Source organism: Quercus lobata, chromosome 12 (genome assembly GCF_001633185.2).
Source record: "Quercus lobata isolate SW786 chromosome 12, ValleyOak3.0 Primary Assembly, whole genome shotgun sequence".
Classification (NCBI taxonomy): Eukaryota; Viridiplantae; Streptophyta; class Magnoliopsida; order Fagales; family Fagaceae; genus Quercus; species Quercus lobata.
In genome coordinates, this window is record NC_044915.1 from 183,345 (window position 1) to 209,003 (window position 25,659).

Here is a 25,659-nt window from a genome sequence, read left to right on the forward strand (position 1 = left end):
TTTGTTTGTTTGGGTTCTTTGGGTCTGTTGTTTGCAGTAAATTTATTGGATGAGTAAAACAGTGTAATAAAAGCTGTGAATGAGAAGCAAAGAAGGTGAAGTAGGAAACAGTATCTATGAGGTAAATTTTTTTTATACAAAGCGTATATGTGTGAAATCTACTGTAAACTTCAAATTCGGCCCTTATTCCCACCACCAACAAATATTTATATTTGTAAAATAACTACTAGCAAATATTTTATCCTAAACCAAATAATAAATCTATCCAAATTTAATTAATTAATAATAATACTCCATTAATTAATAAATTACAAGGTAAGCACACCCCATTCCAACCACAACTACAAGCATCTTTCTTGCCAATTGGTTATATAAAAAGAGGTAAGCACCTAGCAAAGACGGTGACTTTTCACTTTAGTAGTTGTGTCCACTGGGCTTACCCCACCGGCCGAAGAAAAAAAACAATAATTTTAATGAATAATGACACACAAAAATTGTATAAAATTTTAGACAACTAGGATATTTTTTTTTTTTTTGAGAGGTGTTTGTTTGGGAACAACTTATTTAGTTGAAATTAAAAAATTTTTACTGAAAATACGATAGATTAAGCTAAAAGATAGTTGAAATAGTATAGTAAGACCTATAAATAGTACTAAAAAGTGCAATGGACCCATAAATAGTACCAAAAATAAACTGAATAGTAAAAAAAAAAAAACTAACTTTTTAAGCCAATGCCAAATGCAGTGTCTGTTTGAAAACAATTTATTTATCTGAAACTAAAATTTTTTTACTAAAAGTCCTGTAGATAAAACTAAAAAGTAATACTCATAAATAGTACCAAAAAGTGTAATGAGACTCATGAATAGTAACAAAAATAAGTTAAATAGTAAAAAAATTGTTTTTTAAGCCAATGCCAAAGGCACACTTATTCTCAAAATTTTAGCTTTAGGGTCTGTTTGGGATTCACTTATTTTGTTGAAACTGAAATTTTTTTGCTGAAAGTACTATAGATAAAAGTAAAAATTACCTGAAATAGTACAGTAGAATCCATAAATAATACCAAAAAGTGCAGTGAGACCTATGAATAGTAGTAAAAATAAATTGAAAAGTAAAATAAGCTGACTTTTTAATTTAGAGTCAAACGCATACTTAATTTAGTGTTATTTTTTAATCCTATGGGAGGAGAAAAAACTGTATGACAAAACTATCGAATTGGTGACAAATTATACTTTCTTTTCATTAAAATCATTTCTTACATAAAAGGGATATAATAGTAATTAAAAAAACATATCTTTCTTTTTATTATTTCTTTAAATGAAACAAGTTATATTTATTTTCTACTAATCACTAACTTGTACAATACATGAAAAGGTTATTGTATATGAAGATTCAAATAAAAATTTTTTTTTTGTCCTCTTTAATTGTACATTAGGATTCCAATCTCAAAATTTTCTATCATTGATGTGAAACAATAAATTACTAAATAAAAAATACTAATCAAACTTAAATTAAAATTAAAATTAGGATTCCAATCCTTAACATTCTCAATTATTCAATAAATGTATGAAAGACAAATTTAAAAAACAAATTAATCAATATTTTTTCTAATAAACTAAGAGACGGGGATTGAAACTTACTGCATGTAGCTATTAAACAAAAACCAAATTAGACTCTTTAATTGCCAATTCAAGATGAACCACAACAATAGCAAATATGTTAACCCATCCAAAAACAAAACCACAAACCATAAGTTTAAAAAGAGGAAATTACAGTAAACCCACCTGTGATATGACCTGTTTTCACTTTGCCTACCCGTGATTTAAAACTTAACACTTTGCCCACCTGAATTTCAATCTGTTACCCATCCGTCAACCACCTCACCCTTAAATGTTAGAAAAACACCCTTTTATTAAAAATCATAACATCATATGGATAAAAAACACGAACCATTGAATCTTTTCCTCACGAGCCCTAGAAACACAAAAATCCTGGTAGAAACCTCATTCTGCATTTGATATTGAAATAGTGCTGCAAGTATAAACCTAGACGAGCAACGGGTTGTTCGAGGGACTAAAATCCTAGTAAGAAATCAGTCACTATTTGGGTTTTTAATTTGAGCCTGTGGTTGTTTTATAGTTTTTTGAGTAATCAGTCAATGGTCAATGTTACATGTAATGGAATGAGAATATTGGTTATGTTTGTTGATGTTTATAAAAAATGAGACCACCTGTTGTTTGGATTTGTGTTTGTTTATGGGTATTTTGTCTGTCATGGTCATTGTGTCTCACAGTGGACCCAAGTTTCTATTGGGTTTAAATTTCAGTGTTTGCATATGCTTATTAGGAAAACAGAAACAAAAGCAAAGTAAAAAAATGTGGTCCCTCTGATGTGTGTGTTGCATCCCAAAAGCAAAATAGAAACATGCAAGTGTTTACTCTTTTGTGTCTATTGTTTACAATTCTTTAATTGTTAATTGTGTACGTGTCAAATGGTAATTTGTTATTACAAATGGATGATGAGGAAGTGAAATTCGAGATTCATTATGGGGGTACTTTTATGTGAAATCCTAATTTAGAATACTTTGGTGGGAAAGTTGAAATAGTGTATAGGGATCCAAATAGGCTTAGTTATTTTGAAATAGAAGGTATATGTGAGGAATTGGGGATTGATGAACCATGTAGGGTTCATTATTTAGGTCCTGGAGGCAACTTGGAGCAAGACTTGAGGCTCATACAAGATGATAAAGATGTGGTGCTCATGTGTAAGTTTAATAAAGGAGGGCCAAGAGACACCATCATATTGTATGTGGAGAGTGGTCATCCTCCACTTGTAATTGAAGTTCCTGATGGTGCAGGGGGTGGTGCAGAGGATGCAAAGGTTGGTGCAGGGGCTAGTGCAGGAGTTGGTGTAGGGGGTGATACAGGAGCTACTACAGGGGGTGATACTAGTGTGATGGTAGAGGAGAAGTTTGATTGGTTGAATGAAGGTCTGGAAGGAGAAGACTTCTCCATCTCACGTAGTTCCATTTGACCTTAACACTGTTCCAACCACTGATACACCTCATCTAAACACTAATACACCTCAGCCAAACACAGATACACCTGGCCCAAGCAATGTTCCTCCTCCAAACATAGATTTAGATGAAGAGTGGGTTGAATCAGGTTTAGAGGATGATATTGCAAGTATGGATGGTTTTGATGAGCAGAGGCATGACAACCCAAAATTCAATGAGAGGACTGATATAACAAATGTTAGGTTGGTGGTAGGGATGAAGTTTCCAAACTCCAAGGTGTTTAAGAAGGCTTTGAAGGAGTATGTGATTCAACATCACATTGATATCAAGTGGAAGTTGAATAAGAAGAAGGTTTTTGTATATTGTAAGAACAATTGTGGATGAAGGTTGGTGGTAGGGATGAAGTTTCCAAACTCCAAGGTGTTTAGGAAGGCTTTGAGGGAGTATGTGATTCAGCATCACATTGATATAAAGTGGAAGTTGAGTAAGAAGAATATTTTTGTACATTGTAAGAATAATTGTGGATGAAGGTGTTATGCCTCAATGGTGACTAGAGAGTGCACACTTGAGATCAAGACACTTAATCCTAATTTAGTGAACGTTTGGATATAGCTGAAATGATTTTTCAGTTGTGTCCTGTATTTGTTAGTGGGTTTTGTGCACTATTTATAGAACCTACAAACTTTTTTTTTTTCATCAAAACTTTCATTAAAAATTAGTTTCATGGCATTATTTATATATTTAAAAATTATTTTATTTCAGTGTTTTCAATTTTCAATAATAAAAAATATAAAAAATTAGGTAGGAACGAAAAACACGTTTTAAGATTTAGGGAAGGAAAATAAATTTCATGTTAAGGAAAAAAAAAAAAAAAAAAAACTTAAAAGACACTTTTTTATGGACACTTTTGAAATTCAAAACACAAATTTCTGCGAGAGAGAGAGAGAGAGAGAGAGAGAGAGAGAGTTGGATGGAGACGATGAGTGAAGAGGGGTTCGAAGAATGGGACGCAGATTTCTTGGATCAACTCATACACGTAGAGGAACTCGCACTAACCTCTACAAAACAACAACAACAACAACAACCGCTGCGCACAACTTCTTCTTCTTCTTCTCAAACTCACCATTACATCAACAACCCTACAAATACAAATACAATGATGAGTTACTCTCCTCCGCGACAGCTCTCTCAAAGGGTCTCTTTCGACGATAAACAACTCGAAATCGATATGTTAAAGGTTTACAATTCTTCTTATTTTTATAATTTAATCGATACATTGCTGTTTACTTTACTATGATTTATCTAAATCTAAATCTAAGTTTGTGATTGAAATGAAATTACAGAGGGAGCTCGGACATGTGTCGAAGCAACTCACGGACCTGGTACTGTTTGCAAATTTTTCCTCTTTTTTTTTTTTTTACTATCACTGTCCCTGTCTTTACTAGGTTAATTGTGTTTTTCCTCTTGTTGTATGTTGCAAATTAAGAACTAGGCTTTTTTTTTTTTTTTTTTGGGGGGGGGGGGGTTTGAAAATAATATTATTATATTATTAATTATTAAAAATCACTCTGTGGTTAAATTATTTAGGTTTTAAGAGAATAGTCTCTCTTTGAAAATTGTGTTTTGAAAACACGATTTTAAGGATTGAAATTTCAAATTTTGCATTTTATCACATTTTTTGCACTGAAATCGTGTTTTGAAAAGACAACTTTAGTGTAAACACATTTTACATTGAAATTGAAACACTATTTCACTGCAAAATTTGAAATTTCAATGCTTAAAATCGTGTTTGCAAAACAAAATTTTCAAAGAGAAGCTATTTTCCAAAATCATTTCCCTACTGCACTATTTTTAATAATTATAGATTAATATTATTTTTCTACAAAACCCCTAAGAAGCATGGACTTGGACATTGTCACGTGAATTGGTAATTTTTGAAAAATTAGGACATGACAAAGTGGGGATACAAAAATTCATTAATTGAATTAATATAGCTTTTGGGATATATATTTTTAATTTATTTTTGTAGGCATATTTTATATATTTTTTTCCTCTCAACACACTGAGGATGTGCATATAGGAGTGCAGCACCCAGCCCGTGCCTATAGTATTTTATTTATTTATCTAGAAATTTTGGCACTTGCAGAAATGTAAATTTTATGATTTTTTTGAAATGTTATTATTATATTACAATATGAAGTGATTTACTTACGGCTGTGGATAGGATGTTATGTTTTTATGCTTTCGTTTGCACGATGTTCCTATGTTAGTTTCTAATAGACCCACATTATTGCATGTAATCTAACATCTGTTTAGTATTCTAGTCTTCACAGTTTCTGTGTGTGCAAGCACAAAAGGATTTTTTTTAATGTTTATTTTTGGAACCATTTGTATACTTGCCATTCTCTTTAGCTGTCCCTCTTTCTTCTTTTTTATTATTAATAAATTTTCACTTTCTAAAAGAAAATTATTATTTTCATTCAGGAACAAGAGTGCCTTGAACTAAGGAAGGAAAGGGGCAAGAAAGAGGAGCAGCTTCAAATATTTTCCAAGAATGAAGTAAAAGATGTAGATGCTCGCTCTTCAAAGAGTACTACCTTGTGAGTAAGAATTCTGATTTTGTCATGTGGTATGTTGTCTTTATGTGGTAGGCTTGGGTATAGCATTCAGTTCATATGTACCAAATCTAACATGAAGAGACCATCATCCAAGCAGTGCCACCCTTTGCTTTACATCCTATCTACTTATTTGATAGTTATAGTAATGGGGGAAGGGGGATTTGAACCCTATTTCTCTTAGTAAAGGAAAGCAGACTATGCCATTGAGCTACAAGGCTCTTGGCAAATCCTGTCTACTGAAAAATCTTTCATCTCATCTCTGTCCATCTACACAATATCTCACTCACTCCCATTTTTTTTGGCATTATTAAACAAAGACATGCCCTACCAAGGAAAATCCATATTGAGCAGCTCCAAATTGGAGAAGAAAATGATCCATTGTTTTCACACTTTGATAATGCCCCCCATGTTTAGATAAGTATTGCCTCTTTCACAAGGCAAGCCTGTTTTCCCATCTTTGCACTATAACAATTCACAAAGTTGTTGCCTTGCATGAAGGGCTGACAAAATAGGTCATAGGAAGAATGCAAAAACAACCCAAAGATTTAGCCAATATTTCAACATTGCACACACACACACCCTCAGTGGGTATTGAACCCATAATCTCACCCATCACTCTGTTCTTTTTTATTTTTTATTTTTTTGATAAGTAGAACTTGAGTCTGGCGCCTTAGACCCTTTACTTTGCTCTTATAGGATGTAGAGATGCCATTTGAGCTATAGCTTCAAAAATTTTATTTTCACAGTATCTTTTGTATTTGGTTGAATCATCATTTTCCTCTTTCAACTAACTTGACTCTTAGAGAGTCGTAAGGGAGCCACAACACCTTTACCTTTTATTGTGTTTTTTCTTTGATAAGTAACGAAAAATTATATTAGAAAAAAGCAAACGTAGTACACCGGCGGTGTTCTAAAAGAGAAGTACAATCAATTCAAAAACAATGATCAAACAAGTGCAAGAGAGAAAAGCAAGGGAGAGAGAGAGAGAGAGAGAGAGAAGTAGAACTCCAACCCAACAAAGTACGGAAGAAGAAGGCTTTAATTTCTAGGATATTCCGTTCATATCCCTCAAAACTCTTGAAATTTCGTTCTTGCCAAAGATACCACATAATGCAATGTGGCACAACCTTCCAATAGACAATGTTTCTATGCTTTTTGAAAGACCCCTACCAAGTTGCAAACATATCGACGACTGTCATTGGCATAACCCAATGGAGGCCAAATAAACAGTTTACGATAGACCAAAGCTCCAAAGCTATAGGACAATGAAGGAGCAGGTGATTCACAGTCTCCCCACTTTTTTGCACATGCAGCACCGATCTAAGATCAACATACTTTTCTTCCAAAGATTATCCATACTTAAGATCTTCCCTAGAGTAGCAGTCCAAAAGAAGAAAGCTACCCTAGATGGGCCCTTCGAGCACCACACCATCTTCCATAGGAACGGCATGCCATCAATCGAGGATGGTGAATAGTAGTAACCACGCACCTCAAACCCCCAACTCTTGACAGGTTTCCAGCAAAATCTATCCATTCCCTCACCCTTAACAAACTTGGAATAGATAAGATCCATAAAAGATACTAGACTCCAACTCCCAATCTTGGACTGGTCTAGAAAAGTGAACATCCCAATGGGGCACCCCATTAGAAAGGCGTAAAACATTAGCAATTGAGGAGTCTTTGACACTACTGAAGCTAAATAACTCCGAAAAAGTCACCTTGAGAGGACAATCGCTGCACCAAATGTCATGCCAGAACTTCACTCTAGTGCCATTACCCACCTCAAATTGAAGGTTTTTGGAAAATGTCTACCATTTCTGTCTTATTGATCTCCAAAGACTCGCACCATATGGACTCGAAATAGCCTTGGTGCATTGTTCTCCCCATGCATTCCCATGTTCATCTCTATAACCCTTTTCCATAAAGACTCCCTCTTCGTCCCGTATCTCCAAAGCCATTTTCCTAACAAAGCTTGATTAAATCTTCTCAAGTTCCTTATACCTAACCCTCCATTGCAAATTGGATTACAAACAGTAGCCCATTTAGCTAAATGAGATTTTTGTCCTTCGCCAATCCCTCTCCATAAAAAATCTCCGTATTTTTTCAATGTGATTGGCCACCTTCGCCTAGGGAAAAGAGAGAGGAAATAAGTCGGCAAACTTGAGAGTGTGCTTTTATTTAGAGTAAGCTTCCCCCCTTAGATAAATAAAGGCGCTTCCAACCCACTAATCCTCTTTCTAACTTCTCAAGAATAAAGTTCCAGATTGTCCTCTCCTTCCCAAGTATTTCAGTGGAAGCATAGACTGTTTACATCCCAACACAGCCACTAAATCCCTCACGTTGCTCACTTCCCCAATAGGTACCAACTCAGATTTCCCCATATTAATCTTCAGCCCTGAAACGGACTCAAATTGCAAGAGAATATCCCACAATTTTTCTATTTGACACAAATCGGCATCACAAAAAATTAAGGTATCATCCACAAATAAAAGATGAGACAAAATCGAAGGCATAGCTGTGGTACTTACTGAGAAGCTCGATAGAAGCCCTTCATTTACTGTTATAACCAACAAACGACTCAAAGCCTCCCTCACCAAATAACATCGGGGAAAGAGGGTCACCTTGATGAAGACCCCTAGAACTCCCAAAAAAATTAGTGGGGCTACCATTTATTAGAACGGAAAAACGTACCGTAGAAAAACAAAACAAAATCCACTTCCTCCATCTTTTAGAAAACACACCTTTGAAGCGTATACATAAGAAAGTCCCATGATACGTGATCAAAGGCTTTTTCCACATCCAACTTACGCAAAACTCCTGGAATCCCTGCCTTTAATCGACTATCCAGACATTCGTTTGTAATTAAAACCGAATCCAAAATCTGCCTATCAAGTACAAAAGCATTCTGGAACTCCGAAATAATACCATGCATCACTTTTCTAAGCCTTTTAGCCAAAACCTTAGAAAGAATTTTATAAACTCCACCCACCAGACTAATAGGGCGAAAGTCCCTTACCTCCATAGCATCCACTTTTTTTTGGAATGAGAGCGAGGAAAGAAGCATTAAGACTCTTCTCGAAAATTGCTTGGTCATGGAAGTTTTGAAACAACTCCATAATTTCTGGTTTTAGAATATGCCAGCAAGACTGAAAGAAGGCCATAAAGAAACCATCCGTACCTAGAGCCTTATCACCATTAAATCCTTGAATCACTCCACTTTATCCTCACTAAATGGCCTATCCAACCGGGCTGCTTCCTCCTCTGACATCCTAGAGAATTCCAAGTCATTCAACACTGGTCTTAGTCCCCTGGTCTCTGAATATTACTGCTTATAAAAGTGGGAAATACATTCTGAAATGGAACTAGGACCAAAAGTCAGTTCTCCATTCACCATTAAAGAATTTATGGTGTTGAACCTTCTGTGCAAATTTGCAATCCGATGGAAAAATTTTGTATTTCTATCACCCTCTTTAAGACAGAATTTGAGATTTTTGCCTCCAACAAATTTCCTCCAAAAGAGTTGTCTTTTCCAACTTGCTTGTGAGTTGTTCCTTTTCCAATTTCTCAACAGTAGACAGGGGACAAGTTTCCTCCAGAGAGTTCAAATCATTAAGACTCATCCATAACCTGTTATTTTTCTCCTCTGCATGACCAAAATCTTCCTCATTCCATTTTTTCAAATCAACCTTCAAAGTTTAGTTTTTTAGCAATTCTATAACTGGGAGATCCTTGAAAATTATAGGAGTCCTACCAAGCATGCACTTTCTCAACAAAACCATCTACCTTCAACCACATATTCTCAAATCTTAACGGCTTTTTTCCCTTCTGAAAATTCCCCCCTTCCAACAGAATTGGAAAATGATTCTAGACCAGTCTTGCCATTCTACGCTGAACAGAGGGGGACTTATCCTCCTAATCAGGCGATAAAAGGAACCTGTCAATCCTAGATCTCGATGCCACAACACGAGAATTAGACCATGTGAAAGCACCCCCTTCCAAAGGAAGATCTAGTAAACCATGATCTGCTATAAAGTTAGAAAACTTATGCATAGCAGGGGTAAATGATTCTGTACCAAGGCACTCTGACGGGAATCTCACCACATTAAAATCACCTCCCACACACCAAGGCACATTCCACCAAATTCTAATCCCAGCCAACTCATCCCATATATTATGGGTGTGTTTGGATATCGCTTATTTTGCTGAAATTGAAAAATTATTGTTGAAAATACTGTAGATAAAGGTAAAAGATAGTTGAAATAGTACAGTAGAGCACATAAATAGTGCCAAAAAATGCAGTGAGGCTCATGGATAGTAGCAAAAATAAGTTGAATAGTGAAATAAATTTAATTTTTAATCCTAACCCAAACGCATACTATGTATCACCCTTCTTGTGATTAATTCCATTTTTGTTTCCTGCAAGCAAACAATATTTGCCTTCCATGTCTTAATGATATTTCTGACCTGAAGCCGCTTCTCATTATCATTCAGTCCCCTCACATTCCATGAAATAATTCTAAGATTCATTGATGCACCACAAGGTCCCTGTCCTTACCAACACTCCTTGTCTTGGTTGATCCATCCATATGATTCCGTGAATTCAACAAATTCTTCAACTCCCGCTTCCCTTTCATACCCACCTTTGACAATTTCTTCTGAGCACTCTCTTTAACCAGTTGCTGTTTTTTCCTAGCCTCTAGAGCTAGAAATAATCCCGTAACCTGCTCCTCACAACCATCCAAAGAAGTGCCCACTGATTTCTTAAAAGCTTTGATTTTTCTTGTGACCCAAAGTGACAACTGAGTACTGTCTTATTTTTTACTCATCCTCACACATTCTGCACTGTCCACATTGATTCTACTGTTGGGCTTGCTGTTTTTTTTTTTTTTTTTTTGATAAGTAAAAATGATATATATTTTGAGAAGTAAGAATGATATGAATTCAAAAGGCTGTTCTATGCAATAAAAGCACAGAGCAAACCAACAATTACAAGAAAAGGAAAAAAGAGAAAAGAAACAGAAGAAAACCCAGCAGCAGACTAATTACAAAAGAGCAAAGAACTAATAAAAGAAGGGAGAGAATCACTAGTCATAAGTCCCCAAGCTCGAGCCCAGTTGAATACAGTTCCACTAAAAGAAGCAAGCATCTGATCTTCGGAACTATCCAAGTCCTTAAAAGTCTGCCGATTTTGCTCCTTCCAAAGACACCATAGTAAGCACGACGAAACTAGATTCCAAATGTTAGACGAGTGCTTTCCCAACTTATTCCTCTAGCCAAAAAGTAGATCTGGAATCGTTCTAGGTATGACCCACGAAATTCCAAGGGATGTAAAAACAGAACTCCACAATTGATGAGCCTTTTCACAATGAAGTAGTAAGTGATCCACCGTTTCCCCCACAATGATGACACATAATGTACCAGTCCACAAAATCAAAGCCCCTAAGTCTCAAGTTATCACCCAAAAGGATTCTATTCCAAGCAACAGACCAAACGAAAAAGGAAACACACCGAGGAGCCTTAACTCTCCAAATACCTTTCCAAGGAAAGACAACAAAGGGAGAACCTCGCAACTTGTTATAAAACGACCAGTTGTCAAAATCCCCATTAGACTTCAACTTCCAAAGGCTCCTTATCCCTTTACCTTTTATTGTTTAGTGTCTAAAGTTTACTATTGTCAAGAGATTATAGCATTTTGGTGTTGTCTATGAGGGGTAATCGACTATGAGTATATGGAATGGGGAATCACAGTCGATTATGTGTAAATGTAATGGGGAATCAGTTAATCACCACTTATTGCATAGTCCTTTTGCCACTGATTTATGGTCTATGGTCTTGGAATTATTTGGAGTTTGTTGGGTGATGCCAAAGACGGTTGTGGAGCTATTAAGTTGTTGGTCAGGTCACTTCCACCATCATCGGAACGAACATTTATGGATGGCTGCCCTGCATTGCCTAATGTGGTGTATATGGAGGGAGAGAAACAATAGGAGTTTGGAGAACATAAAGGGGACTATGCTTGACCTTAAATTATTTTTTCTTATAACTTTTTTGGACTGGATGTCACTCATCCTAGTCATTCTTTATGTTTTGTTGTTGACTTATTAGATGCATGTTATTTGAGTGAATGATTGTATAGTCCCCTGTTGGGTATTTCCTGTGTATGGGGGCAACTCTGTTTTTGATATCAATAAAGATTGCATCACTTATAATTTTTTTTTATATATATATATCGAAGATTGTGAAATATTTTGTATTATCTACAGTTCATGTGTATAAGTCAGAAAAAAAAGTTGTGAATAATTTTTGCCAGTTGCCACAATGGCAGGGAATATGGAGCTCTAAATCATCATAGGGTTCGTCAAAAATTTCAAAATGCAATATCTTTGAATATTCAGGCTGGCTCTCAGATTGATAGAGGTGAGTAATAGCCGGTCATCATTGTCTTGTCACGTAATATGCTCTTTGATAATTCTTTTGACATCCTGTAATTTGTCTTTTGTTGTATACTAGCTATGCCAGCCTATAAGGCCATTGGAATTCAAACTGAGAAGGCTGGTGATCCTGGCCAAGTAACCATGGATGTTGATCCAGCTGCTTGTCAAGCTCTCACCGAGAAGTTGCTAGCCATCTGGGGCTCTCCAAGGGACCAAAAGCTAGGAAGAAATCTGATTAATAAGTTGCTTGTGACTTGTCAGACAGATTTCCATGTCCTTTTTGCGTGGATGAGCGTGAGTGTTCCAAAAAGGACAATGGACTCTCTCAAAGATGGAAGTTTGTCTGACGTAGCTTTGACATCGCACCTGCACTCTTTTCATACTCCAGAAGCTGCAAAAGTGTCTCACCTCTACTCTGTATTGACAAAGGTACTTTCTATTTATGATTGCATTTGCCTTTAATAAACAGGAGATAGCTGTGGGCTATAAATGTATTGCCTTTTGCTCACAAAGGTAGTGCAAAAAAAAAAAAAAGAGAAAGATAAATACTTAGGTTTGTGACATGGGGGTTAAGACATTTTGCTTTATTTGCATTTTCAGTATAGGCGTTTAGAAGTTAGGTTATGGGGACATCCGGACATGTCAACTTATGGGCTTATTAATTCAAAAAGTTAAACAGAGAGTATAAATGGTAAAAGAGCGTCATGAATAAATATACAAATGTGAGCCACTTAGTATTTATTCCCATTATTATGCCACATTGTGTTGGGGACTTGGGGCTGATGATTCTTCGACCAAACTGTCAAGTCATGGTCAGTGGTTTTTATAGGTTTAGGACCTTAGATTTGCATTTTTGTTTCTCATCCTTGTTACTAATCAGGTTTTGTGGGTTGCTTCCTATAGCTGGGGTCATTTTATTGTGTGTATCCTTGTAATTATTTTTTAATAAAACCGACTTTTATAATGAAGATTTCTTTCAAATATCTTTCTTTTCTATTGTGAAACTACCTTTAATACTATCATTGAAACCATTCATGGGCCTTATGGTAATTGAGTTTATTTCTTACCCTTGACTTTAGTTCAAGATCAGCTTTCTCTTATTTTCTTTTTACATGCATACTTATTTAAATAGTACCATTGACATGTTTTTCTTCTTTTGAAACTGACTTGCATTAGAAGTATTTGATTTGGTTCATATTTCTTACATTGAAAAAAAACTTGCTTTATTCTCGCATGACTGATTCTTATTTCAGATAAGTATCGGGATGGTACAGTTGGAGGCTTTGTTTGAGCCATTGCTTGACCTCTGTATTCTCAAAAATGTGAGTTGGTGAACAAATTCCTTTTTTCTTTTCTTTTGGGGCTTTGTACAACAATGGGAATCTCATAGACGTTGTTTTTCTAATATAAATTTCAAAATTTTAATGAACAATTCAGTGCTTTTATATGGGATTGAATATGTGGAATCATAACTTTTAACCCTAGATGAAGTATCCTTCATCTTTACTTTATAAAAGGAGCTGGATAAACTCTTTAGAGTGGGCTAAAAAGCAGCAGCAGCCTTGACTGTCAGCTCACAGGATGGAAACCTTCTCAATATTGATGGGTGCTGATAAAATTTTTGGTTTTGATTGATAATATTTTCTTGATGTAGTTTATGTTGTGAATGTGGTTTGTTAACATTGTTATTCAGTTTTTTGAAGATTTTTATGGGCTCTCGGAGGACTTGGTTTGATGAAATTGGAATTTCAAAACATGTTGGGGTGTGCTTACTAGACGGGCGAGGGTTTTCTTTTTTTCCTTTTTTTTTTGGGGGGGGAGGGGTGAGGAATTATTTTATTCTTTTGCAAAAAAAAAAAAAAAGGAAAGAAAATAGAGCAAGATCTTCTTCTATTGTTCAGTTTTTTTCTTCTCTTAGTTTAGTCTCTTGATCGTTTTTCTGTGGTGTTCTGTTTTGTGCTTTTCTGTGTTCATTCTCATGAACAAATTGTATGTTTCTTTTTCCATTTTAATCAATAATAATTCTTATATTACCTATCAAAAAAAGAAAAAAAAGAAAATAAAGCAAGATCACATTGTACGGAATTTGAAACTTTTGTTATGTAGTATGGGCAGAGGATTGCAATAGACAGTTAGACATGCCTTCAGAATTTGAAAATAAAATTTTTTATTAACCTAAAATTATTATTATTGACATTGTCATTTTGTGGTGACGATCAATACCATACTTAGAACTCCTCATGTATCATATTTACATACCCTTCATTTCATCTACAATACATTAGCAAACCCGTCCTCAGTTTCTCCCCAAAAGAAAAAAAGAAAACACGTATGGGATTCTTAAAAAAATTGCTGGCATTCTTTTAGTAGACATCTTTTGCTACTTGGTTTAAGTTCATTCGACTGCCTCTTTTATCGGCTATAAGATACTTTTGTTGGATTCAGTGGTTTTGGTTGAGAACTACTGAATTGTGCATATTATTGTATACTTAGCATTATAAAATTTATTTCCTTATGTCTGATTATTCTACTTGGTTGCTTTTCTTGGCTTCACTTTACCATTGGTGGATTTTTCATTCTCTTTTATTTTTCTGTCATGTCTCTTAATCATGAATTTGCCCTTTTTGTTTCAGGTTGTCATTGTTCATAGATCTCTATGTATACTGCGTGTTTTTTTGAAGCACCTCTTGAGTTTGGAAAGGAAATCTGAAAGAAGGTATGTTTTAGGCTAGCACCTCTGGCTTACTTGTTATTGTTTTAATTTCAGTTTGGTTCTACAAAAAATGGATAACGTATAAATATGTATGATTGATGGTCCATGTGTTGGCTTGATCTGCGCACCTTCTGTTGTCCCATGGAGAGAGTTTTTGTTCTTTTACTCTTTTATTTATTTATTTTTAATTAATTTATTTTATAAACATTAAAACAAGATCTAGTGGTGTTGTAATGGTTTGAGAGGGTTAGAATGCTCACTGCTGGTTAAGTATCCTGTTAGTTCCATGAGAAATATAGATATGACGCAATATTCTTCAATTCTCGTATCTGCCAATTGCCATACTTTTTTTGTTTACATTTTATGTTGAAATGGTTCCTAAGAAACTCTAGTTAACAATTATCAAAGGGACAAGAGAATTTTTTTCTAAATAGCCTATATATACTAATATTATTAGGAGGACCTGATATTTGCTTACTGTTTGGAGAAAACATAAGTGTCGGGTTATTAAAATTAACCCTAACACATAACATATTATTGATATATATAGGTATACATTGAGTTTACTCTTTTGCCCCTAGCTTTATACTCACAACACTCCTCCTCAAGCTGGAGAGTATATATCATACAATCCTAGAATCCTAACGTGTTACATAATAAATCCAAACGAGTCTTACATAAAGTTTTGGTAAACATATTAGCAATTTGGACTCTTGTAGAAACATATGGAGTAGCAATTATACCATCTTCTACTTTCTCCCGAGTAATATGACAATCAACTTTTATATGCTTGGTTTACTCATGGAACACAGGATTGGAGGCAATGTGAATTGCTACTTGATTATCACAATGCATAGTCATAGGCAACTTCATAACAAATTTTAATTCCTCAAGTAAATGCTTAATCCACATAAGGTCACATGATGTGTGTGCCATGGCTCTATACTTGGCCTCTGCACTAGATCTGGCAACAATGGTTTGTTTCTTACTTTTTCAAGTAATCAAGTTTCCTCTCGGAAAAGTGCAATGCTCAATTGTGGATTTTCTATCTGATGGTGATCCTGCCCAATCAACATCAGAAAGGCTTTTACCCGTAGGTGACCATTAGCTATATACAAAAGATCACGGCCTAGATGTGCTTTTAGATACCTCATAATTCGAATAACTGCCTCCCAATGTGGAAGGTGAGGATCTTTCATATACTGGCCCAAAACACTGACTGCAAATGATATATATGGGCGAGTAATGGTGAGATAGTTTAGTTTACCTACAAGACGATGATATCTCTCAAGATTAGATAACTACTCCCCCTGATCTTCATAGAATTTGGCATTAGGATCCATAGGAAGTGAGCAACATTCATAGAATCTCGTTGTTTCTTCAAAGTTTAAACATCAGAGGAGATGGGCTGATAAATATTGAGTTCTTCACATATACCCTTAAACTTGTTATGGTATTTTTCCAATGACAAATCACTGAGACGTAAGGTGAAATAATTTTGATGAAGATTATAAATTCGCTTCAAATTTTTGACACCAGAGTAAAGCTCCTTGGCTTGTTCCCAAACAAGCTTAATAGTTGGTATGAAAACCAAACTACAACTGATCTTAGACTTCATGCTATTCCACAGGCAACTCCTAATTTGTGCATCTTCAGCTTTCCAATCAGCATATTTAGAATCTGTAGATGCAGGGGGGGTCACTAATCACATAATCAAACTTCTTTCTACCAAGAAGAAACACTTAAACTGCCTAAGCCCATTGAGCATAATTACTTCCATTAAGACAAATGGAAGTAATTGATGACATATTAGGAGACAAGAAATAATTAGTGGGCTGAACACCACCTTTGGTCTCCATAGCAGCCATCTGATCAACAAACATAAAATAAATAAGAAACTAGTGGACCCAAAGACATCTAACTACAACTAAACAAATAACAAATTCAACACCGAAAAATTCCAATAATCAGCAAGTCCAAAGGCCATTCACCACAGCCACTCCAACAAATCCAACAAATATCTCCTTGGAAACACAAACAACATCAAACCAACACTGGGTATGGATCAAACCACAAATAAAGTGCCAGCAAAGATACCCAAACAGAAGATCAAAACATATAAGACCGAAACAAAAGTTGAATCAACATTCCTTTGGTCACCACAGCCACACAAACAATTCCATAGCAATACGAAATATTTAAACTCAGCACTGTAAACCAACCCAAGGCTACCCAACAAAGAACATAGAGAGGCCAGCGAGTAGAAAATAAAGACAGGTAACCAAGGCTGGAATTCCGGTGGCGGTACAAAGTCAGAGCTACGGCTGGTGGCGAAAAAATGTGCAAGTGGCTCGCCGGAGGAAGAAGACTAGAACTGGTTGGTGGTTGTTGGCAGCGGAAAGTGGGTGGGTGGGGGGTGGTTTTTTGGTTAACGGTAGAGAGTGGCTAACCTTGCTCTGATACGATGTTTTGGAGAAAACATATGTATTGGGTTATTAAAATTAACCCTAACACAACGTATTATTGATATATATATATATATATAGGTATACATTGAGTTTACTCTTCTGCCCCTAGCTTTATACTCCTAACACTTACCAAAGGGAAAAAAAAAGCAGAACCAAATTCTGGTCAATTTATGTATTAAACAAATGATAGGGCGTATGTTCATATAGTAAATAAAGATTCAGCTTTGATTTATTTTGAGCAAAGATACTTTTTAGATAGTTCTACCATAGAACATTGTAGTGCAACTTGGATTTGTGCAGCCATTTTAAGTTTTCTTTCTGAATATTTTCACACCATTTATCAAGTCAGTAGTTAAAAGTATTATTATTTATAAGATATTTGTAACGTTATTGTGAATAGAACCAAATACTTATGCAAAATATGCCGTGTAAGTTTTGACCTTACAAACAAATATGGACATGAAATTGTGCCTACTAATGGTGTGCTTGGGGATGGTGAATTCTTTGCACGATGCTTGCTGTGTCTTTTGTTAAGGGCTAGGTCATCCCTTTAGCAGTACCATTCACAGATACCATAGTGGTGCTGTTTATGTTATTATCATGGCCTAGCTTACGTTAGGTAATTTGAGGGTATTTGAGTGATTTAAAGAAGAAAAAATAATAATAAAGACTTTTTAAAAAAAAAAAATTATATGCGGCTAGGATTATTTTCTAATTAAGGGTTATGATTTAGTGTTACTAGGGTTTTAGGGTTCAATCCTCTTGTAAGTAGAGGTTATGACAACTTTGGTAGACAGTTTGAATTTTTTGGTAGGTTACGAGACTTGACTTTTAATTATCAACAATATTACCTTTGGATTTTCTAGGTCCTTTAGAGCCTGTTTGGATTGGTGCTAACTCAATTTTCATATCTCAACACTCAAATCTCATCACTCAAACTCATTACCCAATTCTCATTTCTCTAACTCAAAATTTCTCATATCTCTACTCATTTTGTGTTTGGCTGGAATTTCTCAGTGAGTATTTATATTCAATAAGTCAACTTTATGTGAAGCTGTGGGACCTATGAAAATTAATACTCAGCAAATTTGCACAGAATGGCAACTGTATGTACCCACGTAGGACACTCTCTCCACTTCAATGTTCTTTCTCAGCTCCAAACTGCCACTATTGACATCCTCTATATTATTCCATCTGATTAACCCAAACTAAAAATTATTCCAACTGATGCTAAAGAAAATAAAGACACAACAAAATGAGAAAGCTTGGATGATGTTTCCAATTATAGAGACAGCCTTATATAGAGGTCTGTACACAACAAAATATATACAAATCAGATAGAAATTAAAATCTATCAAATTTATAAGATTCTGACATATCATTTTGTTGTCTTTATTTACAAATCAAATAGCTATCAAATGATAAGATATCTACAAATACAAAATACTGTTACAAAGGGATAAGCCCAGCTTTGTTACGTGCTCTATTAGATGCACCAACAATGTTCTCCAACGATAGAAATTAAAAATTATAACCAAGACGTGATACTGAGAGTTTGATGACGACCATGGCTTGAGAGTGTAGCTTGCAGTGGAGAGACCCACGGCTTCACAAGAGAAACAGAAACCCAAGAGCTTTCACCAAAGAAAATGGGTAGCAAGGCCGAGATCTGTAGAAGAAGAAGAGGGAGATCAGTTTTCACCACACAGGATCTTGGAGATTTCAGAGCATCAACTCACCTTTTTGGAAACAGAGAACAATGGAAGCTGAAAAAATTGATTAGGGAAAGTGAAAGTTAGAGAGAAATGAGGGAAAAAAAAGCTGGTAAGTGAACAGTATTGTAGCCATTGGTGAGCTGCCATTGATGGTGACTTTACATGTGGGTGGGACCCACTAGTTGAGCAGAATTACTACATTGCCATTGTATCTCTGTTCCCATAATCCGGAAACAACGAATATGTGTTTCCGGTTTTCATCACTCAAAACTCAAAAATTGAGTTTTGAGTGATGAGAACAAGACTAAAAAATTTTGCCAAACAACATTTCCTTTGTGGGTCCCACTTGTTTTGGTTTTGGGTGATGAAAGCTGAGTTATATAACTCAGTTTTCACCCGATTTAAACACCCTCTCAAGAACTATATGATTTTGCTTATTTTAGCTCTCAAGAAGAGGGTTTCCTTTGTTTACCCTTAATAGCCAATGAGCTCAAGTTCAAATGTAGTTCAAATCACACCTCCTAGCGAGTTGGAGGGTTAGGTCGTAGGTTCAAGATCCAATGTGTGTAATTACTAATAAAAAAACAAAGAAACTTTGGATTCAATGGACATTTGAAGTAAAATCTTCTCTTATAGCGTGAGCTTTGTTCATGAGGTCTTGTTTGGTTTGGAGAACTGAAAGTATTAGGTTTGAGTTGGGTTAAGGTATAGCAATTTACTGGTCTTGTCTATGTATCAACACACTAAATAACCTCTTCTAGTTGCCTTTTAATAGAATTTTAATTTTTTAAAAATGATTTTACATGTTTTTTTTGTTATTGTCTTTGTTTTGGATTGATGCAAAAAGGTAACTTGTGATATTAACACGGAAAAGCTTGACATCCAACATTTTCATGTGTGCACATTTTCTCACAATTTTATATGGCTCTTTTTTGGAACCTATGTCACTTAATTATTAACCAAAATATCGTAAACTTTTTGGTCAGAAATAATGTAATATCTTGTTATGTGAGTGTCCAGTGGACAAAAGTTCCTTATAATTGCTTGGTCGATTGTGCAAAGTGCCCTTAAAGGTCAATTTGAAAATCTATAGAGTACTTTTGGAAAATACCATGCTTAAACAAAACCATGAATGGAAGAGTTTAATACGTTAGGGTTCCTCTGAAAAATGGCGTTTTTGGATAAAAATGCTTCATTATGTAAGTCAGATTTACCTTATTGCTCTTAGTTACCCCCCAACACCCCCCCAAAAAAAAAAAAAAAAAAAACAGAAGAAAATATTGGCTCATAGTACTTTGTCTGAGACTAGCTGAGAAAGAATAGAGGGAGAATGTAGCAGTGAAATGGGGATATGTTGTAGTTGGGTGATAATGGAGACTGGTGGAACAGTGGCCATGAAGAAGGCATGTTTTGGCTGTTGGGTGATTGCAGTGGTTGATGGAAATTCTGTGGTACCTGTGATAGATTTCTTTTTGCCAGTACTAGAGATAAGGTTCTTGGTGACCCATGACTGGCATTGTAATACTCAATGGTGGCAGCAATGATGATGGCAGAGTTGGGGTTGGTGGTGCTTATGATGTCAGTAGCTTCTGGCTATGATGATGAACCTGCTTGGTGTTTCTATTTTCAGTCCTTTTTATTTTATTAAATTCTTTGGCAGGAGAACCTTTGGTTGAGTTCTTTTATTCTTTCCTCATTGGGTTGGAGGGAAATTGAAAAAAAGGGGTTTTTTTTTTTTTGGGGGGGGGGGTGTGTTGTTTGCTTTGTAATGAAGTCTTTTTTTCTTCTTTTGGGTTATGTTTGCGTGCTTATGAACTTTGATTTGATCTTTCCAGTGAATCTACTCAGGGACAATGTCACAGTTGGAGGACTTCTCTGTGGGAGCAACATTGTGGATTTTAATGGACTTGATAGAGTCCTTTCCTGTGCGAGCAGAAATGAAAAAAATTATGCAGGCTATACACCACTTGGGATCAGATTACCTAATGCAGAAATTCCATGCATGGAGGGACCCTGCAATCGTGATATTGCCATTTCAGTTTCTTGTGTGGACTGGGTTTCTCTATTTGAAGCGATGCATCAAATTATAGTGAGGAACACTGAAGAATGTGTGAGATTAGAGGCAGTCTCAGTTATGATTGTGATTCTAATGAGAAGTAATGCTTATATGGAGAGGGAAAAGTATGTTTTGAGCATTCTGTTGACTCTTCTACCATTATACGTGACTTTCTTTCATCTCCTGACTAAAATTTTTCTTGAGACAGGTTTGGCAAGGCAACTGTGTTCGAAAGTCTTTCACAATTGCTTAGAAAGGAAGCTGGCTTGCGGGTGCAAAGGCATGCCGTGCATCTTCTATACCTATTGCTAAACTGTAAGTTCACATGTTTTGCCTTTTCCATTTCGTTCTTTTTTTTTTTTTTCTTTCTTTTTTTTTCTTTTTTTGAAACAAAAAAAGAAGGGGATCATATGAACTTGCAGTTTCTGCTTAATTTTATTAATATATCCTGAATTTATTAGAAAAACCTGCTCTTCTTTGTCTATTTCCTACTCATGAGTATGAAATTCTCATTGAAGCTTCAAGACTTTGCAAACTAGATTTGACTTTAGTTTAGCATAGGCATGTAATATATTTTAGAATGTTCTATCTTCACTTCTATGATACTCCTATTTAATCTTATACTTGGAATTAACGATATGGTTGAGTGGTTCCCTTTATTGCTGAGATAGAACTAGAGAGACTTGGCTTGATTGTAGTTTGACAAGACTGGACATAGTATCTCATCAGAATTGAACTTAATAGCTACTACTTGTCTCATCTCAGCTTGTTTGCACCCCTAGTTCTGTAGTTTGATATTCTGTGTATTTGAACCTATTTTACCTTACCTTACCTTACAGCTTTTGGTTCTTTGTTTAATTAAAGGTCCAAAACTATTGGTCATGTTCTGCTCTGGTAGTAATGAGGGAGGGACTGCTGCTGTTCCTGTTGATGATGATGCCAGACCTCAGAAATTCATTAAGGTTCTTCAAGGCTTGGCAGATTGTGTAGCTTGCTCTGGAAATGGTATACAGGTAAGCATGATATATATCCTCTGCTTGTGGATATTTGATATTGTTCCTGGAGGGAACTTCTATAAGACTCACCATATCATTGTGTAGTAAAAGTAATTGCATTGACAAGGTACTTTCACTTTTGAGAGGAGTAGGTGACAAGAAGTGGGACAGTATTTATTTGATTTGTTATGTAGGGGAAAAGTAAGAGGGGTAGGGGAGGGCACTGTGGAATGGAGGTAACCTATATGGAAAAATTGAGGTATACTTGTAACAAGAAGCTCAAAGTGCAGTGTATAGGGAGTAAACAGGGAATTGAGAATTTCCTTTAGGAGAGTTAATATCTACATGTACAACGTAAGGTTTTTTCTTGTTGACTGTGCATCAAAACATTACAATTGATAACTTCACCAAGAGGAATACTATCACTGCACAACAAGAAAAAGGGCCAATGAAGATTTTAGTCTGAGTGGTGGTAAATGTGCAAAACATTTGAAAAATCATTGTATCACGTTACTTCACTGTTTTCTTGAAAGAGAGTGTGTTAGGGGACTCTGTTTACCTCTTTGTAGTGATGGTGCTTCTAAAATATTTTCCAAAAATCTCTCTCTCTCTCTCTCTCTCTCTCTCTCCTTTTCTTAATTTTTTTATTATTATTATTATTAAATTGGTACAGGAGTAACAAACAAAAGAGGGATGGGCTACTCTGCTCTACTCTGCTTTAATTAATGTCTTCCTTTCCTTTTTGGGATGTTCTAGAATGAGTGTTCACTTTCAAAATGTCAAAACATGAAATCTTTATCTTCCCATATTACTGTCACTTATTTAAAAACCAATCAAGACACTCATTAAACGATTTGCCATCTTTGGTAGTATAACAATTTTTTCTTCCATTAAACATCATTCCATTTCAAACCTACAAACTTAAATTAAGATGGAGAGAGTAATTAGTTTTTTGTGATTTCTTTTAGAATTAATGTTTTTGAAAGCATGCATAAAGCTGTCTAAGCATTTCGCTTGGCTAAAGTGAAGCTTGTTAAATGAAGTGCGCCTTGGGTGCGCTTTTTTATTATTTATTTATTTTTATGCTTTTTGAAGAAGTACAAAATGCACCTGGGCATGTTTTTTTATTCTTTGTCAACAAATATACGAATTGTTACAATTAATCAAGATCTTGAAGGAAATGACATGGGCCATTGAGTTATTATATAAACATTATTCTTAAGGTGTTTATATCACACAAACAATTTTTGTTACATATCAAAGGAAATGAAAAAGGATGATTTACTATTCTTGTGCCTTTTGGTTGTTGCTTTGGATACGTTTTGATTGAAGCCTATGCTTCATTAGAGGTGTGTATACACTATATTTGAAAAATAAGAGTTTTATTTCAATCAGGCATATGCTGGTTCTTTATGCCTAGGCTCAAGGGCCTGCACTTAAGTGTAGACTGTAGAATGCTTACTTATGGATTCAATTTAAACAATTGTACATTCAGGAGTTGACACTTCGTAGAAATGCCATTACTGTGCTAGCTTTCTTAGCCTCATCTGGAAAACCTGGCTTTGAAATTTTTGTTCGTTCCAAGCTTTACAGAGAGGCAAACTTTCTTATGTTGATTTTGCAAGTACTTGTGTCAGAGATTGACATAGAAGAAACAGCAGTTTGTGTTGAGTCACCAGAGATTTTCAAAGAGAGGTAAGTTTTCCCTTGTCAATGGCGATTTCCAAACATGTGTTGAGTCACATGTTGCCTCTAAGATGTAGATTTTGCTTTACTTATTTATGCTTTTGTTGCATACAAGGTGTGTCAATGTGAATCTTACGGAACATTTTTTGAAGATAAGGTGAATGCAGGTTTATGGGGATATGACTTTCTAAGGCCCCCTCTCCCCTTTATCTTTCTTTTTTGGGTAATTACACGCACACCTAGTGGGTTCAAGACCTTAGGGTCCGTTTGGATACCGTTGAAAACTAAAAACTGAAAAACACTTTAGCAAATAATTTTTAAATGTGTGAATAATACCATGGGACCCATTTTTAATAAAAAAAATGGCTGAAAAGTGAGGTTTGTGGGTCCCATAACTGAAAAGTTGCTGAAAAGTTGATTAAAAGGTACCGGAAAAGTTGCTGAGGTGTGCATTGTTCACACCTTTCCGGTCAACAATCACAGCACAGAGAGAAAAAAAGAAAAAGAAAAAAAAGGGTGATACGCGTTTTGCTTCCAAACGTGGACGCAAAACGCAGTACCCAAACAGAGGCTTAATCTCCCTTGTTCTTATGAGGGGAGGAGATGTCTTTTGAGCTAAATTTCAATGGCTCAAGTTTTATAATTTAACATTGAAATGCAATTTTGTATTTACAAAATAATATTGGTTATTATGGTTATGACTCTACATGTCAATTAGTTTATTTTGAATTGAAAAACTTTAACGTGACTTGGTCCATGGCTGGTCAACTTACATTGTTAAAAACTTCTACATTTTTACAATACAACATTTAGATTACCAAGTGAAACCATCTTATTCACTATAATATGGGAGTTTTTCTGGACTTCAGATATTGTCAAGCACTGCTGAATAATAATAATAATAATTTTGTGCTACCCATCAACCTACTTTATCTCTCCTTTTTGCTGTGAACATAATGACACTAAGCACAGACACAGATGGAGTTGCATTGTTAATATTTGCCTTTCTTCTTTTTCCTGTGTTTAATTTATTTGTTGATCTTACCTTGAGGTTCTTTTATGTAGGACATTGCTCATACGAGAGGCGCTTATATTACTTAACAGACTTGTGTCCAACCCTGCATATTCTGTTACTGTCTTGTGGGTGTTGACAAATAGCAGAGATATGGCGAGCCTGACCATTGACATTGCCACTAGGTTGTCTTGGGAATATCAAAGACATGGGCATTCTGACTGCATAACTAGACAGATGAGGGAATCTGAAATTGTGAACTTAGCTAGAGTATTCAGGAAAAGGGTGTTCACGTACTTAGGACATAACATATCCTAAAAGATTTCAAAAGCTTATTTAGATTGTCCATATCAGCGGTAGTGATGTAAGAATAGCCGCCAGAAGTCTCCAAAGATGAAGGTAGCCATAAACTCATTTTACCCATATTTTCTTTTATCTTGAAAATTTTGAGTAGCCCCCATAGCTTTTACCTAAAGGCTTAAGCCAGAAAATTTTGGATGCCCCTGACAGTGTATCATGAAGATGATGTGATATACAGATCCCAAGTTTTGACAATGCAAAGAAGTTTTCCTTTGCCTTAGCTTTTAATGGTCGTCTGTACCTATTATTCTCCCTCGTGTAGCAAATCTACTGTACAACTTTGACATATAAAGTATCACAATGCCAGAAGTATGGTTGAGTTGATTGGCTTTGGAAATGTGGGTGTTTTGCAAGAATTATTTATTTTTATACATCTGTTTGGTTTGAAGTACTTTCTTAAAGAAATTAGCTAGTTAACCTCTAGCTGCATTCAAGCAATGAAGAGTGTCTTGCACTCTCTTTGGAATAAGAATAATGTCTATGGAGAGAATATAAACAAGCTAGTAATAATAGAAGAAAATGTAGTCTAGTGGATAAAATTGTAACGAAGAAACCCGCATACAGAATGCAGAAAGAATATTTGGGATGA

At 35.4% G+C, this 25,659-nt stretch overlaps 1 protein-coding gene across 7 annotated transcripts; it reads left to right on the plus strand.

Annotated features, from left to right (window-relative positions):
• The first annotated feature begins 3,936 nt into the window (after window positions 1-3,936).
• Window positions 3,937-25,407, plus strand: LOC115971412 (protein SENSITIVE TO UV 2). 7 transcript variants are annotated; one of them, XM_031091327.1, is made up of 12 exons: window positions 3,937-4,250; window positions 4,357-4,395; window positions 5,498-5,617; window positions 11,942-12,048; window positions 12,142-12,494; window positions 13,319-13,387; window positions 14,699-14,781; window positions 20,810-21,142; window positions 21,226-21,332; window positions 21,882-22,030; window positions 23,508-23,707; window positions 24,764-25,407. In XM_031091327.1, the coding sequence occupies exons 3-12, from the start codon at window positions 5,586-5,588 to the stop codon at window positions 25,026-25,028; spliced, it is 1,698 nt and encodes a 565-aa protein (XP_030947187.1). In that variant the 5' UTR covers window positions 3,937-4,250; window positions 4,357-4,395; window positions 5,498-5,585; the 3' UTR covers window positions 25,029-25,407. The 7 variants fall into 7 exon arrangements, with proteins under 7 accessions (XP_030947187.1, XP_030947189.1, XP_030947183.1 ...); XM_031091329.1 differs by having other exon boundaries at window positions 11,957-12,048; XM_031091323.1 differs by having other exon boundaries at window positions 5,498-5,613.
• Window positions 25,408-25,659: the final 252 nt, after the last annotated feature.